Genomic DNA, 27,453 nt, shown 5'->3' with positions numbered 1-27,453 from the left:
TCTAAGATTTTCGCACCATTCAATGCATTTTAACGCAAAATTTAATACAAACTCGTTGTTGCAAGTTCAAGTCCATTTTTAAATCAGTAAAAAATCGAAAACACTAGAAGAGGAAGATTTACTCAAGATGGCATAACTTCTACCGATTTTAAGCAATGGTGATACAATTTTAGTAGGAATATTAATCGGAGATGTGGCAGCCTAAAAAAAAAAAAACAAAATCAAATCAAATCAGCTGGGTTAGAGCGTCACTTGGCGGTTTTCCCAGGAACTTTTTGTTCAAGGTGGTAGTAGGCGTTCGTGGGGTCTGAAGCGATATTTTTAGAACCTTTACTCTATTGCTCTAAGATATTAATTCTAAAGTTAGCACGATTAATTACATGTACGGCTAGAAACACTAATAAAGGGTGATTCGAAATTACCGCAGTGTTTGTTTTATGAAGTAAACAAAAAAAAAACGTATTTAAGGAATTTTCTTTAAATCATGACATGCTGCTTTTTAGTTTATGGTATTTATGTAAAAAACTCATTATCCGTTAAATGCCCACCTCGAAAATTTTCCATGACTTTTTGGCACACCATAGTTAGGGTTGCATGCCGTTTATAACGCATATGATTTCATGCTTCAGCTCTGAAACCATCTCAGGCTTACTGGCACAGCCCGGGTACTTTTCATGAAGCCAGACATAAAGAAGCTCAATGGTGTCGATTCGCAAGACACATAATTTAAAAAAATGCGGCAACTTTCTTCAAAATTGCAAACTTTTTAGTCACAGTTTGTGGAAAAAATTTCACAATTCAATTGTGCTATACTCTCGAGCAAGTTTAAATTGGCTCGAAATTCGTGTTGATTTTTGAAAATTTTTTTCGCTCAATTGTTGCGCATTTTCTTTCATATAAAAAATATTTTGCATTTGCTAACATATATGGCGAAAATGCGTTGGGATCGTTTTCATGTGTTGTTCAACTGAGTATCGCTCCATGAATAAGTTTATCATAGTTTATAGTTCCAAAAGTCGGAAAAAAGTTTAAATATCAACCACTTCAAGTCTAAGGAATCGGTAAATTTAAATTTGTTTAAGAATGGCAAATCTTTTAAATTTGAGTCACCTAACAGCGATCTCAACTTAGTGGGCATAAAATCTTCCGAAAAACCACTTTGAATGTTAGTGTTGTGAAAGTTCTAAAATCGGCAATGCTGCACATTCATTTAGTTTTCCGTTGAGAAGAAAGGAAGAAAGGGGAAAGGGGGTAAATGGGGAACATTTTGTAGAACGGAACATTTTATAATTCGTGGGTTTTATCCAACTTTTTTTTTTGTATTTCTTTTTCAAAGCTTTCCTGTAACTTAACTTGAAAAAAAGTATTTATTCAATTGTTTTGGAAATATTGGGTAGTCGAAAAAGTCTTTTCGTATTTCTAATCAAACTTCAACTCATTTTTTTTATATTTATAATGAACTTTACTAAACCAAATATGTACCATTTTGGTCAAGCACCGATTGCCATTTTTTTTCTAGAGACATTATTCCATCAGTGTAAAACTTTTGTGGTTTCTCGGCAAAAAACTGCGACAAGTAATTTTCACAAGCTTCTCTTGAAGCCAACTTTACTCCATTAAGGGAGTTCTGCATTGACCGAAACAAATGGTAGTCCGATGGTGCAAGGTCAAGGCTATATGGTGGATGCATCAAAACTTCCCAGCCAAGCTCTCCCAGTTTTTGCCGAGTCATCAAAGATGTCCTAGCGTTGGTCTGATGGAAGACGACGCCCTTTCTGCTGATCAGTTTTGGCCGTTTTTTTTTCGATTTCTTGCTTCAATCTCATCAATTGTTGACAGTAAAGTGTAGAATCAATTGTTCGAGCAGGTTGGAGCAGCTCATAGTGGATGATTCCTTTCCAATCCCACCAAACACACAGCATAACCTTTCGAGGTGTCAATCCTGGCTTTGCGACCATTTGTTGAGCTTCACCACCCTTGCACCATGATCTTTTTCGCACATTATTGTCGTATTTGATCCACTTTTCATCCCCTGCTACCATTCTCTTCAGAAATGGTTCGATTTCATTTCGTTTCAGCAAAGAATCGCAGATGTTAATTCGGTCCATTAAATTTTTCACAGACAATTCATGTGGTACCCAAACATCGAGCTTCTTTTTGTAACCAGCCTTTTTAAATGGTTCAGCACCGTTTTATGATGAATGTTTAGTGCCTTGGCGATGTCATGGAAGCTTATGTGACGGTCCTGGTCAATCTTCTCCATAATTTCATCGACTTTTTCAACGATAGGTCGACCGGAGCGAGGTGCATCTTTCACATCGAAATCTCCAGAACGGAAGCGAACGAACCATTGTTGTGCTACACGAACTGATACAGCATCGTCTCCGTAAACTTCACCAATTTCATTGATGGCTTGCGTGGCATTCTTCCCTTTTTTATACAAAAATTTCAAAATATAGCGAATTTCTTCATTATTTTCACTCATTTTTGAACAGCTATAACTTTTTTTCAACTTCTCCGAGTTTAATTTTTTTTGATTAAATGAAGCTTAAAATGTCACCTTTCTCACACCATACGATATGACACAATGTGATTGGTAGCACTGGAGATAGATGACTCCAACGACATCTATTGACAAAATACGAAAAGACTTTTCCGACTACCCAATAATATCCTCATATCGCGTGATCCCACGCCCCAAATAGAAGGAATAGCTCGGGCAAACACCTAAGCGAATTGTACGCGGCAATTATTATTTTTTTATTTTATCCCGTGATCCCGGGATCGGTGCCCTCAACTTGTTCATATGCTCATAAATAAGTACACTTTTTTTCTTGTTGGCATTGTGCGAATTTTTCGTCCCGCCAGATCTGGTTATAAATTCTAGAATTCTCTGTGTGGGACAAACTTGCGAGCAGATTTGAGCTACTTGTGATTAAATCGATGCAAAAAGTAAGTATCTGCATACGTTTTGTCGCGAATCCACAAGTACTCGGCCAATATTTGTTGTATCTGCAGCCTCTCAGGTCTTTAAAGAACAGAATCTTGAATTGCGTTGCAATTTAAAGTAAAACTTAATATTAAAAAAATAAATAAAATTAAAATTGAAATGTAAAAAAGGAAAGTTAATGCAAATATTAGTTTTGAAAATATTGTGACTTACGCTCGCTGAATTGCATTGTTTGTGCCAAGAACTTTGCGCGGTTTTTTGTTTTAATTTGGACGCACAGCTACTACATATCGTATACGGCTTCGGGTTTCTGTGCACGCGGGCGTTAAGTAATATTACCAGGGTTCACGCGCTGTGGTGGCCAAGAACATTTGCGTAAACGTAATAATTATTATCATCATCGTCATCATCAATATTTCCTGCGTCGCTTTCGCATATCCACAATGTTGACAATGGAGGATGACAAGAGCGAAACATGGATGTATTCAAAATAGATTTAAAGCAGTCACAAATCCATTCGAGTCTCGTTGAAAGCAACAACAGCACGAATAACAGTAGCCAAATACATAATACGTATCCGTCCGGCGTAGCCGGTGACGCCGACATCCGTGAAGTGCATCAAAACATCCACCAACACCAGCATCACCATATCGATAATCATAATCACCAGCCCTATTACAGCATAAACGGCCACGGCGATTGCGATGACAAAGACGATCCACTGGCTGAAGTAAGTTTCGACGCTAATTCCGATTTCAATTTGCACTTCTTCGATACGCCCGACGATTCATCGACACAAGGTGCCTTCAGCGACGCTGGTTCGCTTGAATCCGATGCGTATGCTACTAGTTCCCCACCAACACCTCCGCTACAATCACACTGCACGAAAGTTGAAGTCTTGAATGACGAGTCGGTGACGGCAGCGACGTCAGCAGCACAATCAATCGTTGTAAGCACAATAAATTCTCAGCCCAGCACAAATGCGGAAGTTAGCGATTCACTAAAACTATTGGCAGATGATTGTACATCCTTTTATCAGCATCCGTCAGTGTCATCACTAAACGGCGGCGCCACATCACTGGGAAACACACCTAATTGCGGTGCTTATATTGGCTCTGGCAAGGCAACACAATCAAGCGACGGTGGCATCTCCTGCAACACTGTCAATTCCTCTTCGTCTGCTTCATCCGCTTCGTCAACACCCGCGTCGTCGGCCTCATCAGCAGCTTCTACATCTCCCATAGCATCTATTAGTAACGGTAGTGCAGCAGCAACAGCCGCACATATCATTGCGCTTGGCAATGGTGGAGGTACATTGTACTCCAACAGCAGTCTCCATTCATTCTGTCAATCGCATTCGTCATCCTCATCCGGCTGCTCTTCAAATTCTTCGGCCGGTAGCAGCTGCAGCCACAACGGCAACACCACAACTGGACACATTGGACGTAGCAACGGACCCACAGTATCAACGTTGGGTGTTGAGCATTGTCTTGGGGACCGCCATCATTCAGCAGCAGCAACATCAGCAACAGCAGCCCCAACGAACGCCTGCGCCGCAGTCACCAACACTACATTGGCTAATGTAAAATTATCACAGGGTATGTTCTAGCGAAAATAAGGGTTATTTAAATTTTTTTTCCTCGAGTACAGATGTAGAAATCTAAGTGCTTATACAATAAGTTTTTATATATGAATTAGTTAAATCCAAACGCATAAACAGTACAATTAATTAAGCTAAACATAAAAAGTTATAAGCATTGATTTTACCTGCTTACTGGTCACAGTGACATTGCGAGAAACTGTGAGGCAGATGAGGGACATGTGCGGCTGCTTCCTCGCGAAGGGAGAGAATCGAAATCTCCTTGACTACGTGCTGTCTGCTCCTAAAAAGATGGAGTCTAAGTACACAAACTTGCAAGGTCGCGAAATCGTTCTAGCCACGTGTGGATGGGGAGCACTCGAGCGAGCTTCTGAGGTTGACAAAATCTCAGCTATCGAACTTCGTGGGTATTTTCACAGTACACTATCCGCTAGGTGTGCATACTGTGAGACTTTGAATTATCTCTATTTCTTTTGGAGTAGGATGTATGGAGGTTGAGGTGGAACCATCTCAGCACCTTCTCCTTAGCTGGCTTGCTCTCGCGGGACTAAGATTTAGGCATCTTGGCTCCTGCTTCTTTGCTACGCCTGCTGATATAGTAGACCTTGACATTAAAAATCTGATGAACTCCATCAGCAGCATGAAGCGGTTGACGCAAACGCATCACAGTCATCTTTCATAACCCACACACACTAAATCCATCCTCCTAACCATCCCATCCCCCACTTCCCTCCGTCTTCCTCTTTCGTCCCAACGGTCTTCCTCTACCTTTCTTCACTATGATATCATAAAGGACGGATTTGTTTTCTTCGGCCAAGCGAGCGCACTCCTTGGGCCTAATTTTACCTGTTCACCTACCAAACGCATTTCGAGTTCCAATCACTTCTGCTACCTCTATGTTTTATTGTATAGGTGTTGACTGTGGCTGTTGAGGTTTATGTAGTTTTCGCTTAACTTTGAGCTCTATTTATAGAAGGTACCCTCTTGGCGGTCGCCGTCTCCATGTATATTTGTGTGTGTTACAATTCGAGTGCATGAAACTTAATAAAAATATGAAAAAGTTTCGTTTATCGGTAAGCTTCTAAGTAAATGAATGAATCGGGGGTCTCCGTTCGCAAAATAGCAATAGAGATATGGTATATGGAATAATTAAAAGAACTGGTCCGAAGTCTCAGATTGACGACGGGTATGTGATAACAGAGAGATGAGACAGTTGGCTGTCAATGAGAGCAAGTTAGACCTGAACTTTCCTTACCAAGTTAGACCTGAACTTTCTCGCAATGTTCGGAAGAAAGGAATGCAGCAAATTGTTAACGAATATTCGAGTTTAAAATATCAAAATAGGAATCTTACACCACGACACAAAGCAGCAAATAAATTGAATCTTGATAGGGCTGATGGTTGTCAGAAGTACTTGAGAGATATTCGCGTTTCGAGAAACCCGTTACTCCGGAAACTTTCATGGTGGCTCTCTTATGATATGGCGCTCTCTCTCTTCACTACAGTGGCAACACCCCAATTTGTTCACTTCCTTATAAGACGAACGCAAAAAATTAAGTAGAGGTCTTACACAATGTTTTATCGAATTTTACTGAAGAATTTCACGATGAGTCTTGGACGTATCAACAGAACAATACTCCAATCGGCAGGGCTAAGCGTACAAAGCAGTTTTGGGCGTCGAAAAATATTCCTGTGCTGAAGAAGTTCGCAGTTAGATCAATTTTATCAATCAAAGTCAAGCCTTATAAGATCCTAAAGGCGCATAACCTCACACCAATGTAGCATGAAGTCACATTTGAGAGAGCGAAGGAGTTGCTGCGATTGGCGGAAAGCGGTAAGTTTCCGAACATTGTGTTTTCTGGCGAGAAAATTTTTCAAATCGAGCAATTCGTAAACTCCAAAAACGGTAGGGTTTATTTGTCCGACCGTTCATACAAGAATTTAAGTCGTCGATTGGCCACTAGGAGGCGGCACCCGCCAAAGGTAAACGCAGATAGGCGCTCTCCAATCGTTTCCATGGACCCTGACGTCAATTTAAATGCGAAATATTATCGCAAAGTATTCTAGAGGTTGCTTAGAAGGCGTGGGCAAACAAACCTTTCGGTGGCAGACCATGGACGTTTCAACGGTACTCACCACCGTCTCCCAAAGCTCGAGTGAACCAAGAATGTCTAAAAACAACGTTCTGAACTTCATAACGTCCACAGATTGGCTCTCAAATTCATCCGACGCGAATATGATGGATTATTCTCTTTTGGCCATTTCCGAACTAAAAGATTCACCAGTCTCGAAGCGCTGAAAAAAGCCATTGTCGGCGAGTGGGCGAAAATACCTGCAAGTCACATTCGGGCAGGATGCGATTCGGTGATGGACCGTCTCAAGGCCATAGTCAAGGCAAAAGGTGGTCATATCGAGCATAAGTAAATTGATTCTTAATTTTGTATTATTTTCACACATTTTTTACTTTGAATTGAATAAAAGTAATTTTCAAAACTAAATTTATGGCCTTTTCAATTGGTTAAAATTCGAGTGCCGGACCCTGTAATTGGGCAATCTTTATTATTTTTGTGCAGGCATTTAGTTTTTAAAGATAATCTCTTTCAAACGGTGGCGTATTTCGATCGTCCGTAATTTTGAATGACTCGCGCCTCGCTGGAAGACTACGGTTGGTATCACGTGAATAATTTGAGTAATGTTGGCTTCCAACGCTTCAGTTGGCACTGGTTTATGCACAAAGTATTTAGGCTTTTCATATTCCCAAAAAAAAGGCCCCTTCGACCTTGATGATATCATACGAACTTGGTGGCCAATCCACTGGTAGGAGACAAGAGATAAATTGCTCACCAAAACGAGGACGCAGTAAATCCATAGTTACGCAGGCTGTCTGGCAAGTAGCGCCGTCTTGTTACAAACAAATGTTGTGGAGATCACGGGCTTCAAAAAGTCGTTGGTCGATAGCCTTCGCCATTCACTGTTACATTGGCGCCAGCCTCGTCTTTAAAGAAATATGGGCCGATGATTCCTCCAGCACATAGGCCGCACCATACGGTTATCTTCAATGGATGTAACGGCTGTTCTTGAATGATTTCGGGTTGCCTTTCAGCTCAGACACAGCAGTTTTGCTTATTGATGTAGCCATTAAGCCAAAAATGGGCCTGATCGCTGAACGCCATAAGTTGGCCTGAGGACGCGATGAACACTTTTCACAAAATACTGAACACTTTTTCAATGAATAGTTTGACATTTGACTATTGGAAAAAGTTCTGCCAGTTTGATCACCTTTTATATTAAATTATCAAATTATTAATAAAAAATAAATAATTGGCGCGTACACTTCTGTTAGGTGTTTGGCCGAGCTCCTCCTCCTATTTGTGGTGTGCGTCTTGATGTTGTTCCACAAATGGAGGGACCTACAGTTTCAAGCCGACTCCGAACGGCAGATATTTTTATGAGGAGCTTTTTCATGGCAGAAATACACTCGGAGGTTTGCCATTGCCTGCCGAGGGGCGACCGCTATTAGAAAAATGTTTTTATTAATTTTGCCTTCACCGAGATTCGAACTAACGACCTCTCGGTGAATTCCGAATGGTAATCACGCACCAACCCATTCGGCTACGGCCGCCGAAATTATTACTTTTGCCAAATAATGTTCTGCACATTAATTCTCAAGTATTTACTGGCCCACCCTCATGTGTTGTTTTCACAATTGCGTAACCGGGAAATCACAGTTCAACCCATGCAACAACTTCACACACACACATACAACCATGCATAAAAAACATCTGCATTCATATATACGAATACAGTTCGGTCACCTGTCTCGGCTTAAATGGCAATTTTGTTTTTCAGCGTTTTAATTCGCGGGAAAGTGGAAATATGAAAATATGAATAAAATCACTGCGAAATGGTTGGTGAAGTGTAGCGTACGATAGTTGTGAACTTTGTGTGCGATAACGAATTTAAAATGTTTCCCAATAGCTATACGAAATTGACAAAAATCAAGTGGGTTTTTTTTTTAGTTTTATTGCCAATCAATTGTGCTGACAGTGCGACAGCCGCGCAAATGCTTCCGCTTCCTTTTTTGGTTGCTGCACCGTAGCACAAATGCATACATACGCAGCAGGCAACATATTAGGCAATTTTTGTGGGCGCGGGATGCGTTGCTACAGCAATTGTTGCTCATGCAACAGACGCATTGCGATTGGCGTTTAGTTGCTTTTAAGCGAGCTAAACTGAGCTCCACTAATGAACTCATGTTGAACGACAGCCCAAACTAGCATGCAACATGCTGCATACTACCTCCTCGTGGCTGATGCTATTTGTTTTCAAATAAACAAATACATATATACATATATACATGCTTATATGTGCATGTGTACATACACACATTTTGGTTTCCTTCTTTCTTTTACTGCTGTCGTCATGTTTAATATCTACTTGCTTTTGGGTATTCATTTCACTTATTACTATCGCTAGTTCACACAGCAGTTTCTCATAAGAAAATTGACTTTTTAATGCTTTTATTCTTTTTTTATGATCAATGGGATGATTAGTCAATATATTGTGGGATATTCTTCTCGTTAGAGTTCTTTTGTGCACTGTCACAGTGTTTTTCGTCGGGTATCACTTCAGGTTAAATTAGAGATGCCATACCTAAGCGCCATAACCTTAACCGTGGTCTTAAGACCGAAATGATTACGATGATATCTACTAAAGTAACAATAAGAAAACGTCACAATCTCGTTTTGTTGATTGTATGTTTAAAACCAATATCTCATAATGGAAATTATTCAGCATTTATTGCTGGTGTTGTAGTAACGCGCAATTCTTGTTTGGCGCAAAACGATAGAATTATAAGACCAAAAGCGTTTGCTTTTAATTTAAATGTTTAGAATGTCAATAAGCAAAATTGCCGTATTTGGCCTGAAGAGCAACCAGAAGCCATTCAAGAACAGCTGAAAATAACCGTTTGATGCGGCCTATGGGCTGGAGGAATCATCGGCACATACAGTGGCCGACATAACTATGCATACCCTACCTAAGAGATAATTCAAACACAAATATTTTTTTTTTCTATTATATCATTCAAATTTCAATTAACTTATTAATTTATTTATAATATAGTAACATTATAAAACACAAATCAAAATATTTCAATTCCAAAAACAAAATATTATTTTCATATGTTTTTTTATAAATGCCCAGAAACTTGTAGCGACAAAATTTGCGTAGCCTTGTACCCTACTAGTAATAGTAAAAGTAATAACGTTAATTGCAGCCAAAAGCGACGTGGCATACTGTGAACTAATCTCTTAAGAAGCTCTTCAGGTATTTTATTCCAGGTCTCTTGCAGTTTCTGAAAAAATTCTGCTTTCTTTGAACGGCAACTGAATCGATCGATTTTTTCGTCTAAATATTGCCATAAGTGCTGGATAGGATTTAAGTCGGGGCTTTGAGCGGGCCATTCTAAAAGCTCTATTGAGTTTTGTCTAAAGTATTCCTTTGCTAGGCGACTGGTATGTTTGGGGTCGTTGTCTTGTTGATAAATGAAATTGTGTCCAAGACCCATTCTTCGTGCCGAGGGCTCTAAGAATGTGCTTAGCATATTGACGTAGGACTCCCCAGTAATTTTTCCTTCAATATATACCAGATCTGATATACCGCTATAGGAAAAACAACCCCAGATAAGCACACTCCCCCTGCCAAACTTAATTGTGCTTTGCACGCACTTTGATTGGAGTCTCTCATTACTTTTTCGCCACACTTTTTCTCTTCTTCTTATATTTTTAAACTAAAACTTACTCTCATCGCCCCATATAACCCTCTTCCAGAAACTCAATGGCATGTTGAAGTACTTTTTGGCAAATGCTGGTCGCGCTTTCATGTTTTTATTGCTGATGAAAGGTTTTCTGATCTAGTAATGACTAGAAAACCCCTCTTCACGAATTATGCGCTGAATTGTTCGCTCGCTTACATTAATTTGAAGACTTTCTTTAATAAACTTTGCCGAAGTTTTCGGGTCTTTCTTAATTTCCCTTACTATCTGCGTGTCATCGCGAGAATTGGTTACCCTTGGCCGTCCTGTTCTTGGAGCGCTCGCAAAGCCGCCATTTTTTTTGAAACTTTTTATAACTCCCTGGATTGTTCACTTGTATCTATTGTATTTTTTAGCAATTTTGCCATACCCCATTCCATTTTTATGGTCCTGAACCATTAGTTTCCTTAAATCAATGCTTATTTCCTTCGACTTAGGCATTACAATATGCTAAAAGTATATTTGTTGTAAAATACAAGGTAAAATAAACACCAAAAGATTGTTTCCATTACCTTTTCACTACGAATTTGGGAAATATTTAAAACGAAGGACAACACACGCGGATATTTAAGTGATATGCACACTTTTGTCGAATCCGAAAAGCAACTGAGACGCAATTAGTGAAAATTGTTCTGCCATGTGAAAAGATAACGGCACATTTTTAACGGCGTTGGTTTGCTAGCTCACACTTAGAAAAATAATGTGCACAATCTTAAATTCGAGGAGCAGCTTACGGACTTATTTCCATAACAAAGTATTTCTTCAAGGGGTATTCATAGTTATGTCGGCCACTGTATTTCTTCAAAGACGGGAATAAATGATAAATGACCTTTTGATGCCAGAAATTGAAGCCTGTGATTTCCACAACATTTGGTTTCAATAAATCCCGCGAAGCAATGGTTTGTCTGTGTCATTACTTTGTTGAGACATTTATTTCTCGTCTCGGATCAGTGGATTGGCCACCAAGATCGTGTGATATCACACCTTTGCAAGTTTATTTGTATGGTTGTGGGGTATGAAAAGTCTAAATACTTTGTGGATAAATCAGCTTCGATTGAGTTATTGAAAGCCAACATTACTAAAGTAATTCACGAGTTACCCACCAAAGTCCTCCAGCGAGTCGCGAGTCTTTCAAAATTGGTGTTGGATGGCCGAATCACGGCGCAAAAACGGGCCAACATTTGAAAGGGATTATCTTTAACAAATAAATGTCATGAATGGTTCTACACAAAAATAATGAAGATTGTCAAATCAATTTGAATTTATATTTAAAATCCAACACTTCTAAATTGATCACTCTGTATAAATGTTTTGATCACTTTATCTCCTTCGCATATTTCCGTGGTTGTTTTGGTTTGAAAACCAAAAATATGCCGCGCGTAATAGTTTTGCCTGAATTTGAGGAGGGGCAAATTTAAGCAAGGAGAGAGAGGCCTCACAATGCGCGAGTTCGCTGCAAAACTAAAAAGAAGCAAAACTAGGTTTCTGCATTACTTCCATTTGAAAGAAAAGTGCTGATGTACCAAGAGAAGTGGTAAAAAACCAAAACTTAGCGCTAGAGATGTTTTCCTTTTTTGTTTGATATGATACTGATTTCCGATGTATTTTTGTGCGCTAAACCCGATTCTGGTATCCAAAAGGGAACATTACGCCATAGTTTTGAGAAAAGTGGCAGTAAAAGCACTTATGTCTAGTCTTAATACACAAAATTGTGGACTTGATTTTATCAGATCTCAATGATATTTATGTCCTGCGATCTCAATGGCATAGGGATCAATACGTGTACCAAGGCATTTCATTCTGAGCGACAGTCATGCACTCAAGACTCTATCATCCTGTGAAATTAAGTCCTCACTATTCCTTGAGTGCATCGAGAAACTGAATCTATTAGGGCCGCACAATCGCATTCGGCTAATTTGGGTGCCAGCGGACAGGGGTATAACTGGGAACGGAAGTAGCGAGCGCATTGGCAAAAGAGGCTACGGCCTCATTATTAAGAGGACCCGAGCGCTTTCTTACTATGGGACAACACACCATTCAGGAGATGCTAAGAAGTGAATAGCTAAGACTAAGGGAGATTAGCTGGCCAGGCGAGATCTTTACTAGGTGGCACCACCAAAAGCGGTTTAGAAAGCTCATAACCCTCCCCAAGGATAAACTCAGAATGAGGCATTCACGGGCATTCGCGCAGGCCATTGTACATTACGCAGTCATTTGTACAAGATCGGCTTATAGTCCACTGCTTCTTTTCATTTTTTCGACTAATCCCAGGAGACTCCAACGCAGCTCTTCTTTGAATGCAGTTTCTCTCTCCGCCAGTGCGCGGTGAAGGTTGAGATATCTCGGCCATTTGCTGGCAGAAGAAAGGCACATGCGCTGAGTCCCACTCAGCTCTATCTTAACTTTAGTCAGGGAACTGGGTCTGGGTGAATTACTGGAATGAGTGGAGGTCACAAAAGTCCATGAGGTCGAAGTGCAAACTCAAGTTTTATTAAGCCAAAAGTGGGATTCGTATTTTCTTTTTTTGGAGTTCATCATTTGCACATAAAGAGAGTAATTTTGCGTAATCTATAGCAGTGATAAAAGGTTTTGTTGCTTATTCGAAAATGAGCACGATTCTATTTCGCCCAGTGGACGAATAGTAATACGCCTACTAAGTTTCACTGAAAATATTTATTGTTTCTCGTTATTGGCACGGACATACGGGCGGGCAGACATCGCCAGATGGACGCCTCTCATCATTCTGAGCATTTTGTAATATCCAGTATATAGGTCTATATTTATCTCGATTCCTTCAAGCTGTTACATAAAACCGTTAAGGTAACAAAATTTGTGCGCGGGTATAAAACAAAGAGTGAATTTTGTAGACCTGCCTTATTTATGCCACACAGTTATATGGTCCGTTGCTAGTTGTCGGGTATTCGAGGTCTTACTTCACTTCCTTGTGGCTGTATTGATGGCGATTGGAGCCTCTAACGTTACTGCACGTTGCTCGTACATTGCTGTTGTTGCTTCATGTCTCTTGACAACAACGGCAACTCTTTCTAAAGTTTCCATTATGCAGATTAGGCAGAGCGATGTGGCAGCCTCAAAAAAAGGTCTACGCCCAACCGCCGCCACAAAGCCATGCTAAAGTAGTTGTTGGTGTGCATGAATGTGTCTGTTCGTGTACCGTAAAAAGATGTATTGGCGTTGAAGTGCTGCAACACGTACCAAGGTATGTACTTATATACAAAAATGTATGCACATCCACACATACATATGTACACAATATGTGCGTGGCGTCGCATGTGGCATGAACGGAGCCAAATTGGAGCTGAGTTGGTGGACGGTGATGCATTCGTTGAGATAAGCAACAATGAAAAGGAAATGCAAATGCAACAATTGCTTGCAACATGATTGCAGATATTTGCCACAAAGCATGGCAGCACTTCGACGTACGGTTATTGCACGTTTTCCCGCCTGCCGTTTGGGTGCAGTTTGCTGCAAGTAAGTGCATGCCCGTACTTATATAAAGATGTAGGTGTGTCAGTTTTTGTTGTTTCCTTTTGGTTTCAACACACTCGACATTCACCATAGTTCATTTGCCTTTTGCCACACGAGTTGCAGTTATTTTGCTGCACATTAAGTTTCGCTTTTTGCTATCCAATGCTGCTATTGTTGTTTCTGTTGTCAATGCATTTGTGTTCTTTGTTGTTGCTCGTGTTGTTGTTTTACTCGCTGGACGCAACCAAAGTGTATCTTTCATTTGAAATTCAAATTTTTCGACAGTTGCTCGCGCTCACCACTGCCATTTTGACTTTGAGTATTAGACGGAAGTCGCCGTGGGCGCTACACGAGTGCTTTCGGTACAGAGCACAGTGGTAGGATTTCATAACAGTTTTGCTCATAAATATGTTAGTATACGATGAAATTTGTAGCACCTAAAATTTAACTGATTGCAACTATTCACCGCGGCTGCTTTGGCTGGCCCATGTCGTGGTCAATGGATGCAAACGCTGAGACTCTGAAAGTATTCGATGCGGTACTAGGGGGTGGTAGCAGAGGTAGAGGAAGGCCTCCTCCACAAGGTCCCCTCCCAACACCTTTTATTAAAAGTAATCCAAAGAAGTTTTATGATTGCCAAATATTTCATTAAAGATAATAAGTGGATTCTGCTATGAGTGCATAACGCCAATTTCGGTTTCTCCGATTTTCTAATTTATTTTATCTTAACTACATCAGTAATAAGACAAATGAGGCAAAGAAAGAATCGGTCAAGTCGAAATAAAAAATGGATGAAAAAAATAATGTCCCATTTTAAGCTTACCTCGACAATCGCTGGACTTTTAGTCCGCCAAGAACAAGAAAAAAGAGAGAGGGGCTTTAAAATATCTTCTTCAAATTAATATAAATAAAATGTGCATACGAGGTGGCACTAAATTAATCACCCATCATATTTGACACTTGTGACCTAGACAGCTGCGGTATACAAATAGAAAAGCAGTAGAGCGCATGACTCAAAATATTTTTTTTATTGTATTTAGTAAAAAAGTTATGCAGAAACATAATTGGAAGATGAAGCATAGTCACCGAGAGTAAATGTAATTTACTTACTTCTTATCTTCTTCTTCTTGATTGGCGAGATAACCACTTACGCGATTTTGGCCGAGTTTAACAAAGCGCGCCAGTCGTTTCTTTCTCGTAGTAACCGGCGCCAGTTGGACACACCAAGTGAAGCCAAGTCCTTCTCCACCTGATCTTTCCAACGCAGAGGAGGCCGCCCTCTTCCTCTGCTACCATCAGCTGGTACCGCATCGAATACTTTCAGAGCCGAAGCGTTTGTATCCATTCGGTCGGCATGACCCAAACAACGTAGCCGCTGGATCTTTAATCGCTGCGCTATGTCTATATCGTCGTAAAACTCATACAGCTCATCGTTCCATCGAGTGCGATATTCGCCGCTACCTACTGGGAAAGGTCCAAAAATCTTGCGCAGAATCTTTCTCTCAAACACTCCAAGCGTCGCTTCATCGGATGTTGTCATCGTCCAAGCCTCTGCGCCATACGTTAGGACAGGCATGATGAGGAGCCTTGTAGAGTGTTAGTTTTGTTCGGCGAGAACAGACTTTACTTATGGTCCAAAGTAGCACTTGTTGGCAAGAGAGATTCTACGTTGGATTTCAAGGCTGACATTGTTATCGGTGTTAATGCTGATTCCTAAATACCCGAAGTCTTTTACAACGTCAAAATTATAACTGTCAACAGTGACGTCGGTGCCGATACGCGAGTGCACCGACTGTTTGTTTGAAGACAGGAGGTACTTCGTTTTGTCCTCGTTCACCACCAGACCCATTCGCTTTGCCTCTTTACCCAGTCTGGAGAAGGCAGAACTAACAGTGCGGTTGTTAAGGCCGATGATGTCAATATTATCGGCATACGCTAACAATTGCACGCTCTTATAAAATATTGCGCAGTCCGTTATTGCTATTCTCACCTCGTCATGATCGGGTAGCGGAACGACAATTCCGTCATCAACGATTGGGGTGTCGGGATCTTCACATTCTATGTGACATGCGCAGTTGTAACTGTTTACCAGGTTCGTGAAGTGCTCCCTCCATAATTTAAGATTGCTCTGTACGTCAGTCACCAGACCGCCGGCTTTGTTCTTACAAAAAAACGTCCCGGTCTTAAAACCTTCTGGTACCGAAGGTACCAAACTTTCTGGTAGAATTTTCGGGTGTTGTTCCTATTGGCCAGCATCCCAAGCTCCTCGCACTCACGTATTTCGGCCTCTCGTTTCTTTTTTCGGAAAATACGTCTTTCTTCCTTTTTTAGCTCTCTGATTACTTACGATGGATTAATAAAGAAGATTTATGGAAAGTTATTGAGCTTAAATGAAATACCATTTAAATCTGTCGGCTTAGTATAAGGGTCAAGACTCTGTCAAGAAAAAAAGAAACAAAAATCAAGTGGTATGTGAACTGTCTTAAAACTTGGGAAAATAAGAGTATTAAAGAGCTATTTTCAAATTTTAATGGGTTCTGAAAAATTTTCAAAACGGCGCTAGCTACGTCAAAGTTTCAAAAACCTCGACACATTACTAAGATTTTTCTTACTTTTACTAGCATTATTTTTACTTAAACCTATTTCATTTATTAAAAAAAAAAATTATGGAATATAAAACCATTTACTATATTAATTTTAAGAAACATAATGATTTAGCCTATTTATTATCATATAAGGGCTTTTGAAGATTTCCTCTCGAATCTGGTGAAGGTTATGGGACTTTGCAAATATTTCTGTGGAAAGAGGGGTTGAGTGGGATTGAGTGATGTGGCATATTTTCGTATTTCTTCAGTTATTGAGGGTAATTTGATGTGACGATGAATTTGTGCATTTGTGGTATAATAAGGGACGTTTGAGATCATTCTGAGTGTTTTTGACGGGAATCTTTGAAGTATTTCGATGTTAGAGTTAGCTGTAGTGTCCCAAAGTTGAATGCCATATATCCATATCGGTTTCAATATAGCTGAGTAAAGTGAAAGCTTACTTTCGAGAGAAACATGAGAATTTCGATGTATTAACCAGTTTAGGCTTCTAAGTTTTATTCCTAGAGCCTTCCCTTTGGGGAAAGTATGAACCCATATTTGCTATCAAGAGGCATGCTGAGATATTTTGTGACGTTAGTTTGGAGGATAATTCTATTATTCAGCTTAACGGGTGGGCAAGTTTTTCGATTTAGTGTAATAGTGACTTGGGAAGATTTTGTCTCATTTGTCTTAATGCGCAACTCTTTCAACTAGTGAGTTATTTCATCAAGTCCTTTCTGTAGATTTTGGGAGGTGGCGTGAGGGTGGGAGTCGATTGTGAGTAGGGCAGTGTCATCCGCAGACTTTCCGACTTTTGTTTTTCAGAAGCTGCTAGATCGTATGTGTTTCGTAAGTATAGGGTGCGACCCATAGTACTGCCTTGGGGCACACCAGCTGAACTTTCACATACTAGTTCGGACTGTTCCTCGGCTTGTTTGTCAAAGAAATATCGATTTTCCTGGTAGGACTTAGTAAATATACAATAATTTATTGGAAGAGTGCATTTTATTTTAGGCTTAAAATATATCGAGAAAAGCCGCTGTGCAATATTTTGTTTGTTCAAATGCCTCGTGTATGCTGTTTATGAGTCTATGGACTTGTTCGATGGCACTGTGTTTCCTGAATCGAATTGATGTTTTTTCCTGAAATCGAATTGGTGCTTTGGGATTATATTATATTTCGGTCTTCAATGATAGGTATCATTCTTTTGAGAAAAAGAAATTCCATTACTTTAGTGGCAATAGGCAATAGGCTGATGGATCGATATGATTTGACTTGTTAGCGCTTTTTCCTGGTTTGAGGATTATTTTTACTTGAGTTACTTTCCATTGAGGGGGAACAAAACCAGATAATGTAATACAATTATATATAAGTATTTACTAAAGGCAAGTGAGCCCTTCTTCTGGAAGTTGTTTCAGTACTTCTCCTGTTATGAGGTCATAACAAGGGCCGTTCTTTTTTTTAAAGCTCTTTATCACCTCTTCAAATTCATTTTTTGAGAATTTTTTTATCGGTATGTAGGTCCATCTGATGCGTGTGTTCTAGGGTATCTTTTACGTTTTGAGCAGTGCTTGGAGAGCGTTCCATTTCGAGGGGGCAGGGCACTCGCGTTAAGCGACGCGCAAATGTGTTTGCCTTCTCGAGATTTGTTTTAGCCCATTTGTTAGTTTCCATTTTAATGAATTGATTGCGCTAGAGTTGGCCTTTTTAAATGTTTGATTGCTTTCCATAGAGAGTAGTCAGTGGCAAGGTTTGCTGAGATAGTTTTGGAGCTGAGAGTTGTGTTATTTTTTATGGAGTTCTTTGAGTTATTGAGTAAGTGAGTTACGTGTTTTTTTAGTTCTCAGCGTATCTGGTTCTTTGTCATGGTTTCTTGCCTGGCAGTCAAAATTCGGTGAAGTAGTTAAAAATTCGAAAATAAAATTACATATAAAAAACATAATTGCAATAATCTCTATGCAGAAGGCACCGAAAAGTTTTCTATCTAATCAGCAATTTCTCAGGCCCTGAAATACAAGCCTGCATGTAGGTCTGAATCAACGATTTCCAATATTAGTTCAGAATTTTCGACGTTTAGCCTACCAGTACGGAACCGTTGAGGCTGGCCGGCTTGCTGTAGCATTCGATACCCTATTAGGTCCATAGACAGCATAAAATTCTTAGCCTCCTGCTCTGACTATTGTCGTAGTAGCACTGAAGAACGCATGGAATTTTCTCTTCTTTTTCTCTATTCTGGAACGCTTTAGTTCAGGAGTATCTTTTCTGCTCACCTAATAAAATTTCATTGCACTTATAATAAAAACTCTTCGCTGTCGATAGGAATTTCAAAATTCTTTTTAACATATTTTTCTACTTGCTTTAAAAGTTGCAAATTTCCCACTGTGCAGGGCATATGGCGGTTGAAAAGATAGCAAACTGTAAACGAAGTTTTGTTTTTTAAATTTTAGGTTTTTGATTTGCCTGCAAGCTTGGACTTTGCCTATGTTTTTCAGCAAAAAGTGATTGCAATTGATTTCTTTTATTTTGCTAGTAAATGTTTTTCTAAACTGCCTTTTTCCTTTCACGAACTAATTTACTCCCGTGCTTGTTTTTGTTTTAGTATTATTTTTTCTGTTTTTTGCGAAGCTGCAAAATTTTGTGATTTGCGATTTTCCACTTTTCGAGTTCAATACACGATTGTGCATCACATTTGGAGCATGCCACATGCATTCGAGTATGCCCCCTTAATTTAACGAGTGGAAGTAAAAGATACGTGTGCCGTACGAGTATTCATTTACCCCATTGAAATTCGCCAACGTTAGATCGATTTTAGGAGGCGTTTGCCAGGCTGTTGGCAAAAGAGGAAATAATTTTTAGGAAACAATGGATCCTCCAGCGTACGTATACATGTTTACATGTGTATTGTTTACATGGTTGTGTGTATATACGTGAATAAAAATTCCAATTGCCTTTATGTCTGTAGTTTCTAAAATTGTCTAACATGTTTAAGTGGTTGAAATATTGAAAGCACAAAATTTGTAAATTTTGCTCTTTGTGCAAAGAATTTCTTATAACTATTCTTAATATACATTCGTAATTCGATATTTTTATCGATAACTTTTAGTACTTTTAGCATAAACTTAAATATAAAATTTTCACTTACGAGCTTTATCTGCCCTTTATTCAGTGAGTTTAAAAATGTATATCGCAAAATAGGTGGAATTAACTCGTGCAAACTTTTGTGCGCTTGAAGAAAATTAGTTTTGCCAGATGCAAGCAGTTTCTTCGGTGGCATGCGGTCAACGGCCATAAAAATGTTCTTTTCATAGATGAGAAAATATTCACTCTTGAAGTAGTTTTTTATAAGCAAAACTATAAAATCTATTCTAAAACTTCGTAAGACACAAAAAAATGTTGGTCCAAGGATTCAGCGTGGCCACCATCCAGCCTCCGTAATGTTTCGGTTGGGAGTGTCTTGTAGAGGCGTTACATCTCTTCATTTCAGCGAAAAAGGGCTTAGAGCAGTGCAAAAGTGTGCCAGGAGAATGTCGTAGAGGGCGTGGTGAAGCAGTTGAGCAGTACTCACTACAATGGAGAGCGTTGGATATTCCATCAAGATTCCGCTCCAGCCCATAAGGCAAAAACCACTCAGCAGTGGCTAAAAAATAATATTCCTGGATTCATAGCGGCGGAAGATTGGCCGTCTGGAAGTTCAAATCCGAATCTATTGGACTATAGTTTGTGGTCAGAATTGAAGAAGGGCTGTCGAAGACCTCACAGAATTTTGGAGAGTCTCAAGCGTTCTTTGGTTTCAGCAGCGACGTTCATATCTATAGAAACCGTGCGTGCTGCAATAGCTGATTGGTCTGGTCGTTTTAGGGCTCGTGTAAAAAGAAATGGTGACCATTTCGAATGAAAATTTAAAATTTTTGTTTTAAAATTTGCATGATTAAATAAAACTAACATCATTAAAAAAGGTATTATAACTTTGTATATATAACGGACTTAGCTTGTAACAGAACATATGGCAGGACTAAGTATGTATGTATGTAGATATTGATCTTGGCTGATTTCTATAGTGTTTTTGTTATACAATTTGGAATGGAACCTTGGAAAACTGTCTAGAAATGTGTAAATCAGCAACAAGAAATCAATTGATGTTCATTGCTGAGTCGGTTATTAAATATTAGTACGAGTATTGTTTGCAAGCACAAATTATTGAGAAAGTGGATCAATAGGTTCGTATGGAACAAATGGCATTACCACCTAAAATCTAAAAAGCTCAGTTTCATAATCGTTCGACTCTTTAAAACACACCAGAGATCAAGGAATTTATGGTGAAGAATCGAAGCCGAAGAAAGTCAACAATGCATGTCGGTCTACAAGAAATTGTGCCCCTAATCACCCTCTGAGATTATACCCTGCTTCGAAATACAAATGGATTCAGCGAAAAGATACTTGGGTCGAGTTAGTCATTAAATAAAAATCTATATTAAGGACCGAAAGAAATCGTATTATCTGCAGTTCATCACGAAATTGGAGAGACGTTGTATGAAAAAAAAAACGACTTAAAAGGGACAAGATAGAAATATAAAACTTTATGTCTAGACGTAGACATAAACAAGTGTGGTACGTACCCAGTTGAATGTTACCAGGGAGGAAAGGTGATGTAATCTAAAAACATGGAATTGCTAAGTCTTCAGCTCACACTTACCCAGCTATACAGAGATGACATCTCTAAATCATCAAATTCGAAAAGAAGTTGAGAATTGAACGAGATGACAAGTTAAATTGAAGTAGACGTGCATTTCAAAGGAACCCCAGGAGTGTATCGTGCACTTTTACACAGATGGCTCGAAGGCATAGAATCAAGCGTGTTGTACCGATGGGTAGTTTTCCAAACATCTTCCAAGCGGAAATGTATGCCATCTGCCTATTTGCAGAGATGTAATATACTTGGGAAAACGTTTTCGGCATGAGCAAATTGCCGACAGTCAAGCGGCACTCAAGGCTCCGCAATCCTGTGAGATTAAATTTTCACTGGTTTTTGAGTGTATCGAGAAATAAAAATATCCATCAATCAAAATCATTTTTTTTTTATTAAGGAAGAAAGTTATTCAAAAACAAAATTGGATGATTAATTTTGCGCCACATTGTAAAGAAAAGAAAACTTTACTCCTCATACACATATAAGTTGTTTGCCATTTTCACCAATTATATACATACATCTATATAATTGGCGCGTACATCCTTCGCCGTGATGTGGTTTCAAAAATACAGAGAAGGGCCAATAGTTATGCATATTTCCGTTTTTTTCATATACAAATGCATTCTCTCCTACATAAGCAACCTTTCTGTCGATGGCGCCACATTACTATGTATGTACGTATGCACTCATACTACTTATATACACAGTAGCAGCTATCATTAATCGCTTGTCGTGCTGAAAACTATCGTTGCACGGAACGTGTTCATGCAAAACAACAACCACACGCAATACAAAAAATAAAATAAATAATTGAACAAACTACCGTGTGAATGAGTAACTGCTCATCAATATCAATTACAAGCGACACATCTATCAAGTCGTTGAAGTGACCTGAGCGGAAGAAGGAAGCGCAAGAAATTTATGAGGAAGAGAAAGAAAAAATGAAAAGAAGGGGGAAAAAAATAAATCACGTTCATTCATTATCTCATCACTAGGTAACGGGCAACCAGAAAGTCATTAGTATACCATTAGTTCATCTCACTGCTTCTGCCCATTTCGAACAGCAGTGCGTATGAGCGACATTTTGTGTTAATGTAGTAGGAAGGCACGAATGGAATGGAAATGGAATTGTGGATGGCTGGAAATTTTTCTAAGCACTCAGAAAATATTGCGCGTTGCATTTAAGGCGAAGAGTAGAAGGTAGAGAGTACCGATGGTATGCGCTTTTGTTGCTACTCGTTTGCTTATGCATGCGCATCACAATCATCAATCGCATACCAATTTAATCAATACGTTTTCACCTTCTTGGTAAGAAAATCTCCGTCAATTATCTTTCGGCAGTACAAACATCGATAGTTAGCAGATTTCTTCACTGAAGATACGAAGTGACCATTTTGAGATTTTCATGCTGACATAGCCAATATTCAACTATTTACTATTCTTGCAAAACCTTGCAAATCAAACTAATAACCTTAACTATACTGATTATAATAAAAATACGGGCTTACCACTAATTAATTATTTCTTTCACGCACGAAGCAAACTAAGAAATTTCCATCTAAAAGCGGTTGCTGAGTCCGAAAACCTACTTTTTTCTACCACTTAGTTTTCGAGATATCGTCAAGTAATGGTTTTGGATTAAAGAAAAAGTTCTTCCCTGTTGGTGAAGCATAATGGAATCTGAGAAGAAATCTCCAATAACTTAAATTTATGCTTCCGGATTGCTGCAGTGTTTCCTATGCGGCGATAAGATGTTAGCAAAGAAACACTCGATCATTTACTGACTAGCGACATATCTTTAAGTTTGAATTAACGAAAAAGTTCAAGATAGTGACATATTTTTTAAGAATTAAAACATTTGTTCGGCTAACCAGGCAGTAAGCACGGCCTGTATTCACTAGCGGCGTATATTCCTGTCAGTCGCATGTGATTACTTCGATATCAGATTTATATAGGTGCAAGGCATAAAGGAAATGCAAGGACGAACTAGCTAGCAGGTACTTCTGAGGTGGTACCTCCATGTCAAAAATTAGTGATGCCCATCGGGCTACTATTGGATAAGTGAGACTCGTGCCAGACCCCCACTAACTTTGGACGGCCGATCCACCCATGCCAGTGGCACATCCCCTGGAACTCCCCTGGGGGGTTCCCCATAGAATCATTTTAAAATATCACCATTTTTGGCCTTTACATGAGAAAAGAAACTAAAAAGTTCGACCCAAATTGGGGGACAACAGAATTCGTTTTAGAGGTATGGTTCCTTCGGCAAAGTTTCATATTTTGATCCCCAGCATATTGGTTTTACAGCGATATATATGATATATATATAATATATCAAAAAGACCATGGTACGAGTACATGGACAAAGGATAGCCAGTCTTTGCATTTACGGGGCTATCAGGATTACACCTACAGAGCCACTAAACATCATGCACAACCTATTATCCATAAAGCAATTTGGCAAGTATCATAAATAGCTGCCAAGTCAGTTCTCAGATTAAGAGAAATCGATCTACTCAGAACGAACCGTAAAGCACAATCGTCAGTTTTAAAGAAATTCTCCTGTATTCTTGGTACAACAGATTTCTGTAGGACCAAGCAAATTACCTAAAATAAATCCTTAATCACGGTATTTCTCTCGAAAGAGGAACGGGATAACGGACTTGGGGGTAATTCTGGACTGCAAACTTAGCTCGATATCAAACTTCGAAGAACGGGCAAGGAGAGCAGAAATTGCTTTATATGCCTGGAAGAAGATGGTTTCTTTAATCTAAGTATGCTTAACGGTTGTATGAAGCGGTTATACGACCAATTTTGATCATACGGATCGGTAGTCTGGTGGAAAGTTCTAGAGAGATTACAATACCAAACTATTTGGCAGAATACAGAGATCAGCCTGTGCAATAGTGGTCAATGCAATCAGATTATGCCCTAGGGAGGCTCTTAATGCACTGACTAACGTTATTCCGATAGATCTACATATCAAGAAGATGGCAACCATGAGTGCATTTAGGTTAAACGGAGAGGACTGACTATATCGTCCCGATGGTTACTTTCAACATAAATTTTGCCACTCTTATTCCATCGCAGGAGGAATGGAGTAAGGGATTCTCACTAAAAAACTTCGACACTACAGTCTATTTAGATGGCTTTAAAATGGATTTTGCTGCTGGGGCAGGCAAATTTAATCTTCAAAATAGTAGCCATCGCTAGCGACACATTTTTCCATCTCTCAGGCAATTTGTGGATGCCGCGCCAAAAAAATTGGCCGTCTTTGGCCGCAAACCAATCATCGAGCCATTTTTTGGCTTCTTCGTGAGAATTTAAGCGCTACTCGGAAAGTGAGTGGCCAATTGATGCAAACAAAGGCTAATCGGAAGGCGCCAAGTCTGGTGAGTAAGCCGCATGCACCAGTGGTTCCCAATTGTACGTCTCCACCAATTCCCGGGTCGCTCTTGTTCGATTTGGCGGTGCATTGTCATCAAGAAAAATTACTTTGTGACGCCGATCCGCATATTCTGGGCGTTTTCGGTATATGCGCTGTTCAAATCGGACAATTGTCGTTGGTAGCGTGCACCGTCAACTGTTTCACCTGGTTTTAATAGTTCGTACCAAATCATACCACACTGATCCCAGAAAACGCACAGCATTGCCTTGAGTCCGAGGCGATTTGGTGTGGCCGTTGTTTTTGGCTTATGGCCGGGCGGACCATACGATCGTTTACGCTTGGGATTGGAGAAATACACCCATTTTTCATCACCCGTAACGATTCGATGCAAAAAAGACTTCCTTTTGAACCGGGAGAAGCGTTTTTCTTCAATTGAAGGCACGAAATTCGACATTTTTAAGAGTGACAAAAATGCATTGTTGTATGAAGCGTAACAAACAATGAACTGAATAGTGTTGACAGATGACAGACGAAAAAAACAAGACATTTGAAAAAAAACACAAGATAAAAATACTCCTAGCGACATCTATGGACTAATAGCTGAAAGTTTCATTCATAGGTATGGGAAGCTTGTAGGTTACTAATCGCAGATTTCTCTTTTAAGGGCAATATCGTTATTCCTTCGGCTAGCCAAGCTGAATTCCCGGCAATGGATTCGGCAACAACCTCTAAACTAATGGAACAAAGTAGAAATAGCCTTACTACCTTAATCTGGGACCCGATGCCGATGCCCTGCACATTGAAGGTATCCAAAAAGCAGATGAACTGGCAAGAGGGAGTTCTTGCCGAATCGGTATTCACAGCGCCGGGTGCAATCAAGAAAACAATTTCCTAAAAATACGAAGTTATCGCGGATTGTAGATGAAGAGCCAACATGCAAAATTTGCAAAACGTTATGGCCCACCTACAACCACAAACGAACGTCAACATTGACAAATATGAAACGACGGCATGCCTGCAAACTCACAGCAGTGATAGCTGATTTCTTGTCTATCGGGGCACAAGCAGCCAAATGGGCAACCCTCACAACACACTCTATCACAGTTGACTTACATACTACGATTTTTGTAGAGCTGTCTTAATACAGGAGAAGAGGAAACAATCAAACACCTCCTATCTGAGTGAGAAGGCTTAGACAGAAGGAGGCTCTGCACTCTTGGTGCTGCATTCTTAAGGGGGGATTCTACTGTAAAAATCAAATTTTCATGGATTTTGTTTTCATACTTGTATTAATTTAATTAGTAAAAAAAAGTTTAGGGTTACATAAACACAGGTCTTGAGTGTACAAAAAAATATTTTAAATTTATTTTCATTTCAAAATGGCAGCTGTACAGCCGCTCCCCCGAAACGCCTTTTGAAATCTGCCCACACTGTCGCGCATTTAAAAAAAATCTGAAAGGAAAAAAACCAAATTTTTTTTATTATATATCATTATTTTTAGTTGTTAAGCCTATTACTTGCAAAAAAAAAATTTTTTTGTAAAATTTTTGAAGTTTTTTAAAAAATCGACATTTTTTTGTTGTCATTTTGTTATTAAAAAAGGGGTTATAAATAATAAATTTTTTCCCACCATAGCTTTAAAAACTAGTAAATATTGTTAAAAATATACTATCAAAGTTTGAGCTTGATATGTGAATTTTTCACGGAGCTGTGATGTGGGCAATTTTGAAAACGTGGTTTCGAGAAAAACACGCTTAAACAATTTTTCATACTTACAGCATATGACCGTAAACCGCTCGAGCGCTCAGTTTATACCTGCTTTGCTAAAACTTTTATAACTTGAAAACTATTCAAGATTTCTTTTTAAGATTTTCATGGAACATTCTGGAGTTGTTTCTGAGTATGTTTCAACAAAAAGTAAAAAATCGATTTTTTTTAAGTTTTACAGTAGAGGCCCCCCTTAACAGATGTAACGGATATTGCGCATCTAAAACTAACGAAGCTTTTCCGTTTATAAAAAGGAATGACTTAAAAAGGAACCCATAGTATAAGGATAGGTTAGGTTATCTTGACCTATTGGTCCTTAATGGTACCAGATGGAGCTTGACCCTTAAGCTTCCTTGTAAGTGTAAGGATAGTTCCAGTGATATCATAATGGATCTACGACATGTCTAAGTGGGTTTTTGCGACTGCCATCCTACCTATCTACGTACTACCTTTTCAGAAAGGAGACAAACTTGTGCCCGCTTCTTTTTCCCTTACTTCCAAATAGCAGCAATGGATTAAGTAACATCCGAAATCAGTTGCCAAACTTTACACAACCTTTTATTATTCAATCATGGATTTTGTTATTCTACTTTTCAGTCATATTTATGAATATATTTACAGTTATCATAACGCAGATAAGAAAATGCTAAGCAATGTTTTAGCTTGGAGCCTCTAAATATTTTCGTATTTAACATTTTTATGTATTCATTAGGAGCAAAACAGGAGCAAATTTAAAATAAAATTCTACTGCATTTGCTCCATTACAGATCAGCAATTTGCCATAGCGGACTCGAATTCCAACAGTGTTACGAAATCATTTGTACCGTGCAAAGTTTGTGGCGACAAGGCGTCCGGCTACCATTATGGTGTAACCTCTTGCGAAGGTTGTAAGGTGAGACACACACACACACCCACATAAGCGATTTAACAATTTGTCAAATCAGCAACAAATACATGAATACATATTTATGATTATTATTTTTACGTCAATTTAAATATTATTTTATATTTGTTTGCAGGGTTTCTTTCGCCGCAGCATACAAAAACAAATCGAGTATCGTTGCCTGCGTGATGGTAAATGTCTGGTGATACGTTTGAATCGAAATCGTTGCCAGTATTGTCGCTTCAAGAAATGCCTGTCGGCGGGCATGAGTCGAGACTGTAAGTGAAAACCG

The 27,453-nt window shown here is 39.2% G+C and overlaps 1 protein-coding gene across 1 annotated transcript; it reads left to right on the top strand.

Moving 5' to 3' along the window:
- Positions 1-3,425: 3,425 nt before the first annotated feature.
- LOC128860527 (ecdysone-induced protein 78C-like) lies at positions 3,426-27,453 on the top strand. Its single transcript, XM_054098112.1, has 3 exons — positions 3,426-4,548; positions 27,046-27,170; positions 27,298-27,453. Exons 1-3 carry the CDS (start codon positions 3,426-3,428, stop codon positions 27,445-27,447), a joined length of 1,398 nt encoding a protein of 465 aa, XP_053954087.1. The 3' UTR covers positions 27,448-27,453.

Source organism: Anastrepha ludens, chromosome 4, assembly GCF_028408465.1.
Source record: "Anastrepha ludens isolate Willacy chromosome 4, idAnaLude1.1, whole genome shotgun sequence".
Taxonomy (NCBI): domain Eukaryota; kingdom Metazoa; phylum Arthropoda; class Insecta; order Diptera; family Tephritidae; genus Anastrepha; species Anastrepha ludens.
This window is presented reverse-complemented; position numbering and strand designations above follow the sequence as displayed.

Coding starts and splice junctions, on each gene's coding strand:
- LOC128860527 (XM_054098112.1), top strand. CDS start 3,426: ATGGATGTATTCAAAATAGATTTAAAGCAGTCACAAATCCATTCGAGT. Junction 4,549..27,045: donor TAATGTAAAATTATCACAGG/GTATGTTCTAGC, acceptor GCTCCATTACAG/ATCAGCAATTTGCCATAGCG. Junction 27,171..27,297: donor CCTCTTGCGAAGGTTGTAAG/GTGAGACACACA, acceptor ATTTGTTTGCAG/GGTTTCTTTCGCCGCAGCAT.